This window comes from Arachis stenosperma, chromosome 2 (genome assembly GCF_014773155.1).
Source record: "Arachis stenosperma cultivar V10309 chromosome 2, arast.V10309.gnm1.PFL2, whole genome shotgun sequence".
NCBI classification, from domain to species: domain Eukaryota; kingdom Viridiplantae; phylum Streptophyta; class Magnoliopsida; order Fabales; family Fabaceae; genus Arachis; species Arachis stenosperma.
The window spans coordinates 69,905,866-69,918,976 of NC_080378.1; the positions used below are offsets into that span (position 1 = coordinate 69,905,866).

General features: G+C 39.9%; 2 protein-coding genes across 2 annotated transcripts; both read left to right on the plus strand.

Annotated features, from left to right (window-relative positions):
- LOC130962984 (uncharacterized) lies at nt 1–1,713 on the plus strand. The gene has a single exon (XM_057889132.1). It carries the CDS (start codon nt 1–3, stop codon nt 1,711–1,713), a length of 1,713 nt encoding a protein of 570 aa, XP_057745115.1.
- A 209-nt stretch (nt 1,714–1,922) lies between these two features.
- Nucleotides 1,923–7,007, plus strand: LOC130962985 (uncharacterized). Its single transcript, XM_057889133.1, has 2 exons — nt 1,923–2,639; nt 6,999–7,007. Exons 1-2 carry the CDS (start codon nt 1,923–1,925, stop codon nt 7,005–7,007), a joined length of 726 nt encoding a protein of 241 aa, XP_057745116.1.
- Nucleotides 7,008–13,111: the final 6,104 nt, after the last annotated feature.

A 13,111-nucleotide genomic window follows, 5' to 3' on the forward strand; every position in this document is an offset into this window, starting at 1 on the left:
ATGACAGGTAGAAGAGGAGAGACTTCATCCTCTTTTGATAGTGAATCTGAGAGAACCTTCCTTAGATTGAGAAGGGAGGCTAGAGGCAAGGGTATAGTTGGAGAAGAACCAGTAGAAGAAAATCTAACAACCACCATGGAAGACGAAGTGCACGAAGATGTTGGAGGAGGAGCTGAAAATCAAGCTGGGCAACAGAGGAGAGTCTTAGGCTCCTATATCAACCCAACTCTAGGAAACTGTGGCAACAGCATCCTCAAGCCAACAATCCATGCCAATAACTTTGAGTTGAAACCTCAACTCATCACACTAGTCCAAAATAACTGCTCATATGGAGGAGATGCTCAAGAAGATCCAAATCAACATCTCAACACATTCTTGAGGATATGCGATACTGTAAAGTCCAATGGTGTACACCCTGACACCTACAAACTACTTATGTTCCCTTTCTCACTCAGAGATAAGGTAACAAAGTGGTTAGAATTATTCCCCAAGAAGAGCCTAACCACATGGGAGGATGTTGTGAACAAGTTTCTAGCGAGATTTTACCCTCCACAGAGGATCAACAGGCTAAGAGCTGAGGTGCAAACCTTCAGACTGCTAGATGGTGAAACACTCTATGAGGCTTGGGAGAGGTTCAAAGATCTAACAATGAAATGCCCACCGGATATGTTTAATGAGTGGGTGCAGCTCCACACTTTCTATGAAGGATTAACCTATGAATTGAAGAAGGCCGTGGACCACTCTTCAGGGGGTTCACTCAACAAGAAGAAGACCATTGAGGAAGCTATAGATGTCATTGAAATTGTAGCAGAGAATGACTACTTCTATGCTTCAGAAAGAGGCCAAAAGAAGGGGGTGCTGGAACTCAATTCTATGGATGCCCTGTTGTCACAAAACAAGGCAATTGCAGCACAATTGGTAGCCTTAACCAAGAAAATAGAAAATAATCAAGTTGCAGTTGTCCAAGCTCAAGCACTATCCCAAGAAGAAAATGAATCAGAAGTTGAATGTGAGCAAGCAAACTATGTGCATAACCCCTCTCAACCACCATATGACCCTAACTCTAAGACATATAACCCAGGATGGAAAAACCACCCAAATTTTAGATGGGGGAACCAACAAAATCACAACCAAAATCACAAATCCAACCATCAGTCAAATAACAACAGACGTTACCACAATCCATCTCACACATCATATCCTTCCAACCAGCAAACACACCACCATCATGACACACTAACCCCAACCTCACAACCGTGTGAAATCAAGGGTAACTTTGAGAGAGTGGAGGCCGCAATAGCACAGCTATCATCACAGCTCACAGGAGTCATTTCCACCCTCTTGGAAAGGCAAGCACAAGCTGAAAAGAAGATAGATGCCAACCAAGAAGAATACAGGTCAAATTTAAAGAACCAAGGTGCAGCAATCTCAAAGCTGGAAGCACAAGTGGGGTTCTTATCCAAACAAATCCCAATGCCTACACACACATTTCCCAGTTACACCATGGCCAACCCAAGAGGGGAATGCAAGGCCATCACACTTAGAAGTGGAAAAGTGATAGAAGAAGCCACCCAAAACCAGAAAAACCACGGAAAAGAAGTTGCAGAAAAGCCTGAAAACAGGAAGAAAGAAGAGGCCCCTAGCCCGTCTTCACCAAAGCCAATCTTGAAGCCTTATGTGCCAAAGGCACCATACCCACAAAGGCTAAGGTAGGATGGGAAGGACAAACAGTTCTCTAGATTTTTAGAAATCTTCAAAAAGCTCCAAATCAACATACCATTTACTGAAGCATTGGAGCAAATGCCCCTCTACGCAAAGTTCTTGAAGGAGCTCATGACAAGAAAAAGAAACTGGGGAGAAAAGGAGATTGTAGTCCTAACTGAGGAATGTAGTGCCATTATACAAAAGAAACTCTCCCAGAAATGAAGGACCCATGGAGTTTCCAAATCCCCTGCTTCATAGGGAATATCACTATTGAAAAGGCTTTGTGTGACTTGGGAGCTAGCATCAATCTCATATCATTGAACATGATGAGAAGGATGAGAATTGAGGAAGCCAAACCAACAAGAATGGCACTCCAACTAGCTGACAGAACATTCAAGTTTCCACATGGAGTGGTGGAAGATTTATTGGTGAAGGTGGGAGAATTCATCTTCCCAGCTGACTTTGTTGTGCTGGATATGGAAGAAGAGGCAAACACTTCAATTACCCTAGGAAGGCCATTCCTAGCTACTGCTGGAGCCATCATTGATGTGCAAAAAGGAGAACTAGTATTGAGATTACATGAGGAAAAGATGGTCTTCAATGTCTTCAAGGCAATGAGTTATCCCAAGGAAGCAATAGGAAAATGCATGATGGTGGACACCATAGAACAAATAGTCCAACGAGTTTTGGAAGAAGAGCAATATGAAGGAAGTATGGAATTGGAGCAACAAGCACCACGTGAAGAACCACCACAAGGAACCATGGAAAGTTCAATCATGACAAACCACAAAGATAACAATGAAGAAGAGGCACCAAAACTAGAGCTAAAAACCCTACCTCCAAGCTTGAAATATGCCTGTCTAGGTGACAACAGCACCTACCCAGTGATCATCAACTCAAGCTTGAGCAAGGAGAAAGAAGATGAGCTCATCCAAGTGCTAAAACAACACAAGAATGCTATAGGCTGGACACTCACAGACTTAAAAGGGATCAGCCCTTCAATGTGTATGAATGAAGAACTGAAGATTAATGGTTTAGAAGTTATAGTAAACTCTCGTTGTAAGTATAGTTACTAAACCAAGCAATCAACCTTTCTTACAAAAGTTTTGGTTGTCACAAGTAACAAACCCCTAAATAAATTGATAACCGAAGTATTTAAACCTCGGCTCGTCTTCTCAAGGAATTGCAGGGAAGTATGAATTATTATTGGTTATGCAAAATAGTGTTTTTGGGGGTTGAAAAGGTTTTGAACAAGAGAAAGGGATTGCAGGGAATTAATAGATTAATAACTAATAAAATTCTTGGCAAGGTATGAAAACTGGAGGTCCTATCCTTGTTATCCTTATCAATTGTGATGAGAATTGGATTTTTCTCCCACTATGTTAACCTCTAACTATGAAGGTAAGTTAAGTGGATGAATTGATTCAAATCCTTAAATTCCAGTCTTTCCTTGGGAAAAGTTAGAATTATTGGATCTCGAATTAATTCTTGAAGAATTCCAATTTTCAGTCAACAATGAGTTTGACAACTCAAGAGTTACCAATTAATCAACCAAAGCCAAAAGAGAATAAAATCTAAATTAAATTAAAAGCATCAATAACATAAATAGAAGAAGGCAATCAAACTACGTTTAAACATAAATTCAACTTTAGCATGAAAGAGTTCATAAATTAAATTGGAAAAATAAATAAAAGGAATAATAAACCTGGAACTCAGAAGATGAAATCCTAATCCTAATGTAAATCCTAATCCTAATCTTAATCCTAAGAGAGAGGAGAGAACCTCTCTCTTAAAAAACTACATCTCAAACTAAAATTGTGAATTATGAAAGCCAGCTGAGTCTCTGCATCTTCCCTGACTTTAATCTGTGTTTCTGGGCCGAAATCTGGGTTGAAATGCGGCCCAGAATCTCTGACAGCGACTTTTGTAATTCTGCAGATCGCGCACGTCACGCGTCCGCGTCGTCCACGCGTTCGCGTCACTTAGCATTTCTCGTAACACGCGTGTGCGTCGTCCACGCTTTCGCATCATTCGTGCAGCTTCCAATCCGCGCGGTCGCGTCAGGCATTCGGCCGCGTCACTGCGAATTCTTTTCTCCCGCGCGGTCGCATCGCTGACGCGTACGCGTCACTTCTCGCTGGTCATCTCCTCAATTTCTTGTGTTCCTTCCATTTTTGCAAGCTTCCTTCCCAATCTCTCACTTATTCATGCCCTATAAAGCCTGAAACACTTAACATACAGATCAAGACATCGAATGGTAATAAGAGAAGATTAAGATTATCTAAATTAAGACCAAAGAAGCATGTTTTCAATCATGTAATAATTTTAGGAAGGAAATATAAATGCATGCTAATTATATGAATAAGTGGGTAAACACCATGATAAAACCACACAATTAAACACATTGTAAACCATAAAATAGTGGTTTATGAACCTTCCTACACTTAAACATTAGCATGTCCTCATGCTAAACTCAAGGAGACCAAATAAATGAATAGGGAAAGGCAAGACTCATGCAATGCAACCTATGAATGTGAATGCAACTATATGCAAAATGTTTCTACCTACTTGGTTAAAAGTAAATAAGTTCTTCAAGACAAATATGAATTAAATTCCACTAATTCAAATTACACAATAACAAGCAAATAAACTTGTAAGAAGATAGCTAATGAAAGCAGGGAACATAGAATTAAGCATTGAACCCTCACTGGTAGTGTATATCACTCTAATCTCTCAAGTGTCTAGGGTCAATCACTCTATTCTTCTCTAATCATGCTTTCTAAACTTTGTTCTTCATCTAACCAATCAACAAATATTTAGTATACCAATGCAAACATCATGAGGTCTTTTCGGGATTGTAATGGGACTGAGGTAAAGGTAAGGATGTACATATAAGGCTAAGTGAGCTAACAGAGTGAATCCTTGATTAGTCTAAGATCTCACCTAACATATACATACTTTATAAAATTTAAAATTCTTTACCTAGCTACCCAAAATTTCCCACTTTTGTATTACATGCTCATGTATCAAACTTATTTTTGAATTTTGTCTCATGTGCATTGCTTTATTTTGCATTTGGGGAATTCTTTTGTATCCCCTTTATTTAAATAGTGAATTTTTTTATATGCACATGGTAATTTAATTACTTTGATTTCACATGAGCATGCTTCCCAAATTTTTTTTTATTTTGAGATATCTTTATTCTTTTTACTTTCTACCTTGTTTCTATCATCCGTATTCCCAAAAAGTTTCCCCACACTTAAACAATTACACAATTTCTATCTTAAGCTAACCAAGGATTCAACTTGGGATTTTTATTTTGTTTTTCTACTTAAGGCTAGTAATGTGGTTATAAAACAATAGGGGATTAAAAGCTCAAGGGGGCTAACAAGGGTGATGTAAAAGGTAGGCTAATTTGGGAATGGTGAGCTAGAATCAAACAATGGCCTCAATCATATGCAAGCATGTAAATATACTAAATAATGGACGTATAGAATGAAACAAAGCAAAGATTGCAATTATAGAGAAGAAAACACACAAGAATAAAATATTATGGTTAAATAATGTAATCATACAATTAAGCTCAAATCTTACAGGTTGTGTGTTATAGCTTTTACCTATGTTCCAAATAAAACTTCAAACAAATTTAACAAAAAATTTTTCAATTTAAATTATTGAAATACTATAAAAATTTCTTGAAAAAGAAAATATTACTTCAACCAAGTAGTAACTAAATGCACAAAATCAAACAAACATGCAAATGCAACAATTAACAAATTAACATTGGTGTTGAGAAGGGACTAACTAACCCGTGGAGATCGGTATCGACCTCCCCACACTTAAAGATTGCACCGTCCTCGGTGCATGCTGAGATGTGCAGGTCGATGGGGGTTGTGGTTCCTCAACTGGGGCACTTTTGGTTCCTTTCCTTGCCGGTGGTTTGGGAGTAGCTTTCTCTCTTTACCCTTCTTAGTGGACATCCTGAAAGGGGAAAAGGAAAGTAACAAGTAAAGCTAGGGGTTCCAGCAAGGAAGAGAACATGAAAGGTGGTAATCAGTGCACAGTAAAGAAGAATGACGTTAACACATGGTCATGACTACATGGGAAAAGTCATCAATGGAAATATATCAAGTGCATGTAATGACAATTAAATGCAAGATGTTTATTGGCATGCTGGTAAAGGCATGAGTAGCATAGATCAAGCATTCAATGTCCAAGTTGGATTACCAAGCCTTTCAAACTAATAAACTGTTTGTAATGACAATTATAAATAATTAATAAAATATAAAAAGGGTTTTGAGAAAAACAGGCATGAAAGTAGGATAAAAGAAAAGTAGTGCGTCATACCATACGGGCTTTTTCACAAACACATAGCATGCATGGTAAATAAGTTATTGAAAGTGATAAATTGAACATGCAAGAAACCCTATAAAAATAATATATAATTGTCAAACAATTCTTTGAATAACCCACAAGCAAAATAAATAAATTTCTAACACCAATGAAAATAATGCAATGAATGAAACTATGCAAATGAATTAAATGGAAGTGAGGAGGAATAAGAAGAAGAAAGTAAGAAAAGGAAGAAGAAAGAAGAAAAGAAATAAGAAAGGAAGAAAAGAATTAGATATAGGGAAGAAAAGATAAGATATTTGGATGCTTTGGAAAAGTTGTGCGGCGCAAGCGGCGCAAGCGACGCGTACGCGAGAGGGACGCAGTCGCGCGACTTGTGCTTAAATTAATCGATGCCATCGTGTCGGTCACGCGGACGCGTGACTTAGGTTATGCTACTGGCGCGAGGGCAGCCTCGAGCTCGCACAACTCTCTGTTCGAATTTTTATTTTTGCCAAATTTTGGGTGACGCGAACGCGTGGGTGACGCGTTCGGGTGAGTGGCCATTCGAAGGATATGACGCGGACGCGTAAGCCATGCGTCTGCGTGGGAAGAATTTGTGCGTTCAGCACCGATCCATCACCACTCTAGCACAACTTTCAGTCGTGCACCCAATTTACGTCGAATTCCAAAGCACGTGGCCGCGTGGGTGACGTGGACGCGTGGGAGGCAATTTTCCCACATGACGCAGACGCGTCAGCGACGCGGTCGCGTCGGTCAAATTGTGCCAAAGGCACGCCTCCAGCCACACTTTCGCGTGACTCTCTGTTCAATTTATTTTCTCCCGAATGCACATACGACGAGGACGCGTCGGCGACGCTTACGCATCGCGTGCGTAAATTTTTTTTATTATGCAGTATGCAGAGTGCAATGCTTAATATGAATTCTATGTATGATTCCAGGTTCAATAAAAATTCAAAAAAAAAAAACAAAACATATTAGAATTAAAACTGAAAAGGGACGATCATATCATGGTAGGTTGTCTCCCGCCTAGCACTTTTAGTTAAAGTCCTTATATTGGATATTCTGGTGAGCTCCTTGTTATGGTGGCTTGTGCTTGTACTGATCCAGGAATCTCCACCAGTGTTTAGAATTCCGGTAGCCTCCGGGATCCCAAACTAGGCGCAGAAAGCCTTCAAGTAAGTTAAAGCAAGTTACAAGGCCCCAAGAGTATTGATTTCTAGATTGAATTCTGGGGTCCCAAACCTTGCTTTTGCACTCGTCTTCTTGTTGAGCAATATTGTTCCATCTGGGTGGCTAGCAGTCTGAATTCTCACTGAAGCAGCCGAACAACTTCCTAGACCCATTCAGCTGAGCTCTATACCAACCTTTGCGTTTAAATTTTGAGTTTCCAACCATAATGAACCTTGCAGGACAGATCTTACCACTGACCATCTTCCTCTTACTCTTAATGCCACAAAGAGTTTTAAGTTGACCATCCGTCTCCAGTAGCCCATATTCAAGTGGGATTAGAAAGCTAAGGGATATGAATCTTACCCACTTGAATGTTGTGAAGGATGATGGCAACTTAGGGGGAGGGGTCTCCAATAACTTTGGCAAGGTGATTTCAAGCTCCACTCCCTTGTGCTCTTTGGCAACTTCCACCTCTTTGCAAACTTCTTTGATTTCAACTTCTTCCTCTTGGTAGCTTTCTTCTAATTCAAACTCTTCTTCATTAATTACCAAGGGCATGGGAGGTTGTGCTTCTTCTTCTTTAATTTCCATATCTTGATCAACCTCTTCCAAGTGTTCAAATATGATATGCCTTGGAGGTTGTACACCATCATCAGCATCAATTTCAATCGCCTTGGAAGGAAGCTCTATATCTTGACATTCCCATGGAGGTTCAGCATCTCCTAAGTCTTCAACCATGTCTTCTTCTTCAATAATTCCGGCTTCCTTCACTTGTTCCAGTACAAATTCATGCTCCTTACTGTCCACCAGAGTTTCTAATGTTTCCTTCATGCTACGTTCTTCATTAGATTGTCCACATGAAGCCATGGGGTTCCTTGAATGTCCGAACGTTGCGAAGCTAATTGATTTATCGCTTGCTCCAGTTGATGAAGGGTTACATAAAATTGATCTATTGATTCCTTGAGGCGAGCCTGTGATTCTTGTTCCGCTTGGGTATCAAAAGTAGGACCATAAGGCTCTTGGATTGATGGATATGGAGATGGCAAATATTGAGGTGGTGGTTCTTGGGAGTAATTGGGTTGGAATCGGGGTGGTTCTATATATGGTTCATATGGCTCATAAGGTGGTTGGTATGGTGGTTGAGGGTTAGGGTCATATGGAAGTGAATGGTGAAAAGGGACTTGTGAGTATGGTGGTCCAAAGCTATGTTGAGGAGGGGGTTCATAGACGTATGGTGGTGGTTGTTGATAGTCAAAAGAGTGCTCACCATAGCCATTGCCTTGATATGCATCACAGAATGGTTGTTGATAGTCCGTTGGAGGTGGTTGTTGCCATGAGGGTTGATCAAATCCTTATGGCTCCTCCCATCTTTGATTGTTCCAACCTTGATGCCTGTTCTCATTATAATATCCTCTACCTGCAACATAATTGTAACCAGACTCATAGCCAAAGGGGTGAGAGTTCATAGTAGTGAGAAAAAATAAAAATAAAAACTAACAAAAAGAAAATATTTTGAAAAAGAGATGATTTTAAAAAAATAATTGAATTTTGAAATATAAGACAACATAAGATAAAAATTTTAAAAAGAAATCTGAAATTTTTTTTAAATATTTACAATAACTAATAATAAGGCACACGTTTGCAATTCCCCGGCAACGGCGCCATTTTGAAGAACTGAAGGTTGATGGTTTAGAAGTTATAGTAAACTCTCGTTGTAAGTATAGTTACTAAACCAAGCAATCAACCTTTCTTACAAAAGGTTTGGTTGTCACAAGTAACAAACCCCTAAATAAATTGATAACCAAAGTATTTAAACCTCGGGTCGTCTTCTCAAGGAATTGCAGGGAAGTATGAATTATTATTGGTTATGCAAAATAGTGTTTTTGGGGGTTGAAAAGGTTTTGAACAAGAGAAAGGGATTGCAGGGAATTAATAGATTAATAACTAATAAAACTCTTGGCAAGGTATGAAAACTGGAGGTCCTATCCCTGTTATCCTTATCAATTGTGATGAGAATTGGATTTTTCTCCCACTATGTTAACCTCTAACTATGAAGGTAAGTTAATTGGATGAATTGATTCAAATCCCTAAATTACAGTCTTTCCTTGGGAAAATTAGAATTATTAGATCTCGAATTAATTCTTGAAGAATTCCAATTTTCAGTCAAAAATTTCTTTGACAACTCAAGAGTTACCAATTAATCAACCAAAGCCAAAAGGGAATAAAATCTAAATTAAATTAAAAGCATCAATAACATAAATAGAAGAAGGCAATCAAACTACGTTTAAACATAAATTTAACTTTAGCATGAAAGAGTTCATAAATTAAATTGGAAAAATAAATAAAAGGAATAATAAACCTGGAACTCAAAAGATGAAATCCTAATCCTAATGTAAATCCTAATCCAAATCTTAATCCTAAGAGAGAGGAGAGAACCTCTCTCTTTAAAAACTACATCTCAAACTAAAATTGTGAATTATGAAAGCCAGCTGAGTCTCTGCATGTTCCCTGACTTTAATCTGTGTTTCTGGGCCGAAAATTGGGTTGAAATGCGGCCCAGAATCTCTGACAGCGACTTTTGTAATTCTGCAGATCGCGTACGTCACGCGTCCGCGTCGTCCACGCGTTCGCGTCACTTAGCATTTCTCGTACCACGCGTGCGCGTCGTCCACACTTTCGCGTCATTCGTGCAGCTTCCAATCCGCGCGGTCGCATCAGGCATGCAGCCGCATCACTGCGAATTCCTTTCTTTCGCGCGGTCGCGTCACTGACGCGTACGCGTCACTTCTCGCTGGTCATCTCCTCAATTTCTTGTGTTCCTTCCATTTTTGCAAGCTTCCTTCCCAATCTCTCACTCATTCATGCCCTATAAAGCCTGAAACACTTAACATACAGATCAAGGCATCGAATGGTAATAAGAGAGGATTAAGATTATCTAAATTAAGACCAAAGAAGCATGTTTTCAATCATGTAATAATTTTAGGAAGGAAATATAAATGCAGGCTAATTATATGAATAAGTGGGTAAAGACCATGATAAAACCACACAATTAATCACATTGTAAACCATAAAATAGTGGTTTATCAATGCACAAGATCCTACTTGAGGAGGGTGCCAAGCCCTCAAGGCAACAACAAAGAAGGTTGAATCCAACCATGAATGAGGTAGTCCAGAAGGAAGTGTTGAAGTTGTGGCAAGCTGGGGTGATCAACCCCATCTCAGACAGCCCTTGGGTGAGCCCGGTACAAGTAGTTCCAAAAAAAGGAGGAATCACTGTTGTACCAAATGAGAAGAATGAGCTGATACCAACAAGAACAGTGACCGGTTGGCGCATGTGCATCGACTACAGGAAGCTTAATGAAGCCACCAGGAAGGACCACTTCCCCCTACCATTCATGGACCAAATGCTCGAGAGGCTGGCTGGACATGAATACTACTGCTTTCTTGACAGTTATTCGGGTTACAACCAAATAGTTGTAGACCCAAAGGACCAGGAGAAAACTTCATTTACTTGTCCATATGGTGTTTTTGCTTACAGGAGGGTGCCCTTTGGACTGTGCAATGCACCTGCAACATTCCAAAGGTGCATGCTCTCCATATTTTTGGACATGATTGAGAGGTTCATTGAGGTGTTTATGGATGACTTCTCTGTATTTGGTAACACATCTTTTGATTGCTTGCATCACTTAGCCTTGGTGCTAAAGAGATGCCAAGAGACCAACCTTGTTTTAAACTAGGAAAAATGCCATTTCATGGTTACAGAAGGAGTGATCCTTGGTCATAAAATCTCAAAGAAGGGCATAGAAGTAGACAAGGCAAAGGTAGAGGTGATTGAAAAGTTACCTCCACCTTGCAATGTCAAAGAAATTAAAAGCTTTTTGGGACACGCTGGTTTCTATATGAGGTTTATTAGAGACTTCTCTAAGGTTGCCAAGCCATTGAGCAACCTACTTGTCTCTAATGTGCCTTTTGTTTTTTATAATAAATGCATGTTAGCCTTTGAGGAGCTTAAGAACAAACTTTCCTCTGCACCTATCATAGTACCACCATGTTGGGATCTACCCTTTGAGTTAATGTGTGATGCATCAGATTTTGCTATGGGTGCTGTTTTAGGACAAAGGAAGGATAAATTGTTGCATGTCATTTATTATGCCAGCAAGGTCCTTAATGAAAATCAAAGGAACTACACCACTACAGAGAAGGAATTACTTGCCATTGTCTTTGCTTTTGATAAATTTAGATCATATCTCATGGTTCTAAAGTAATTGTATTCACTGATCATGCAACACTCAAATACTTGCTTACAAAACAAGAGTCCAAGCCAAGGCTAATAAGATGGATCCTGCTACTCCAAGAGTTTGACATCAAAATTAAGGATAGGAGTAGAGCAGAGAACAAAGTTGTTGACCACCTTTCAAGGATCCTACAAGAGGAAGAAGGAGCACACCATCTTGCAGTGAATGAAAGCTTCCTAGATGAGCAATTGATGATGATACAAGAGACCCCTTGGTTTGCTGACTGATGAGCGGATAATTTGTATACTTTTTGGCATTGTTTTTAGTATGTTTTTGTTATGATTTAGTTAGTTTTTATTATATTTTTATTAGTTTTTAATTAAAATTCACTTTTCTGGACTTCACTATGAGTTTGTGTGTTTTTCTGTGATTTCAGGTATTTTCTGGCTGAAATTGAGGGACCTGAGCAAAAATCTGATCCAGAGACTCAAAAGGACTGCAGATGCTGTTGGATTCTGACCTCCCTGCACTCGAAGTGGATTTTCTGGAGCTACAGAAGCCCAATTGGCGCGCTCTCAACCGCGTTGGAAAGTAGACATCCTGGGCTTTCCAGCAATATATAATAGTCCATACTTTGCCCAAGATTTGATGGCCCAAACCGGCGTTCAAAGTCACCTCAAGAAATTCCAGCGTTAAACGCCGGAACTGGCACCTAATTGGGAGTTAAACGCCCAAACTGGCACTAAAGCTGGCGTTTAACTCCAAGGAGAGTCTCTACACGAAAAAGCTTCATTGCTCAGCCCAAGCACACACCAAGTGGGCCCGGAAGTGGATTTTTATGTCATTTACTCATCTATGTACTAGTTTTCTATAAGTAGGACCTTTTACTATTGTATTTAGAGAGACTTTTGGGTAGCTATCTTAGTTTTATGCTATCTTAAGACCTTTGGGAGGCTGGCCATTCGGCCATGCCTAGACCCTGTTCTTATGTATTTTCAACGGTGGAGTTTCTACACACCATAGATTAAGGTGTGGAGCTTTGCTGTACCTCGAGTATTAATGCAATTACTATTGTTCTTCCATTCAATTCCGCTTGTTCTTTATCCAAGATATCACTTGTTCTTCAACATGATGAAGGTGATGATTGACGCCCATCACCATTCTCACTCATGAACAAGGTGACTGACAACCATTCTTGTTCTACAAGCATCTGAGGCTTAGTGAATATCTCTTGGATTCCTGGTTGCACGATGCATGGTTGATCGCCTGACAACCGAGTGCTCGCCTGACAAACGAGCCAACCATTCCGTGAGATCAGAGTCTTCGTGGTATAGGCAGGACTTGATGGCAGCATTCAAGAGAATCCAGAAGGTCTAACCTTGTCTGTGGTATTCTGAGTAGGATTCAATGATTGAATGACTGTGATGTGCTTCAAACCTGTAACCTACTGGGCGTTAGTGACAGACGCAAAAGAGTGATTCTATTCCGGTAGGGGAGGGAACCAAACCGGTGATTGGCAGTACTGTGACAGAGTGCGTGCATTAGCTTTCACTGCGCGGATGGGAGGTAGCTGCTGACAACAGTGAAACCCTACACGAGCTTGCCATGGAAAGGAGTAAGAAAGGATTGGATGAAGGCAGTAGGAA

Excerpts from the sequence above, each read along its gene's own strand:
- LOC130962984 (XM_057889132.1), top strand. The coding sequence starts at position 1 with ATGACAGGTAGAAGAGGAGAGACTTCATCCTCTTTTGATAGTGAATCT.
- LOC130962985 (XM_057889133.1), top strand. The coding sequence starts at position 1,923 with ATGAAGGACCCATGGAGTTTCCAAATCCCCTGCTTCATAGGGAATATC.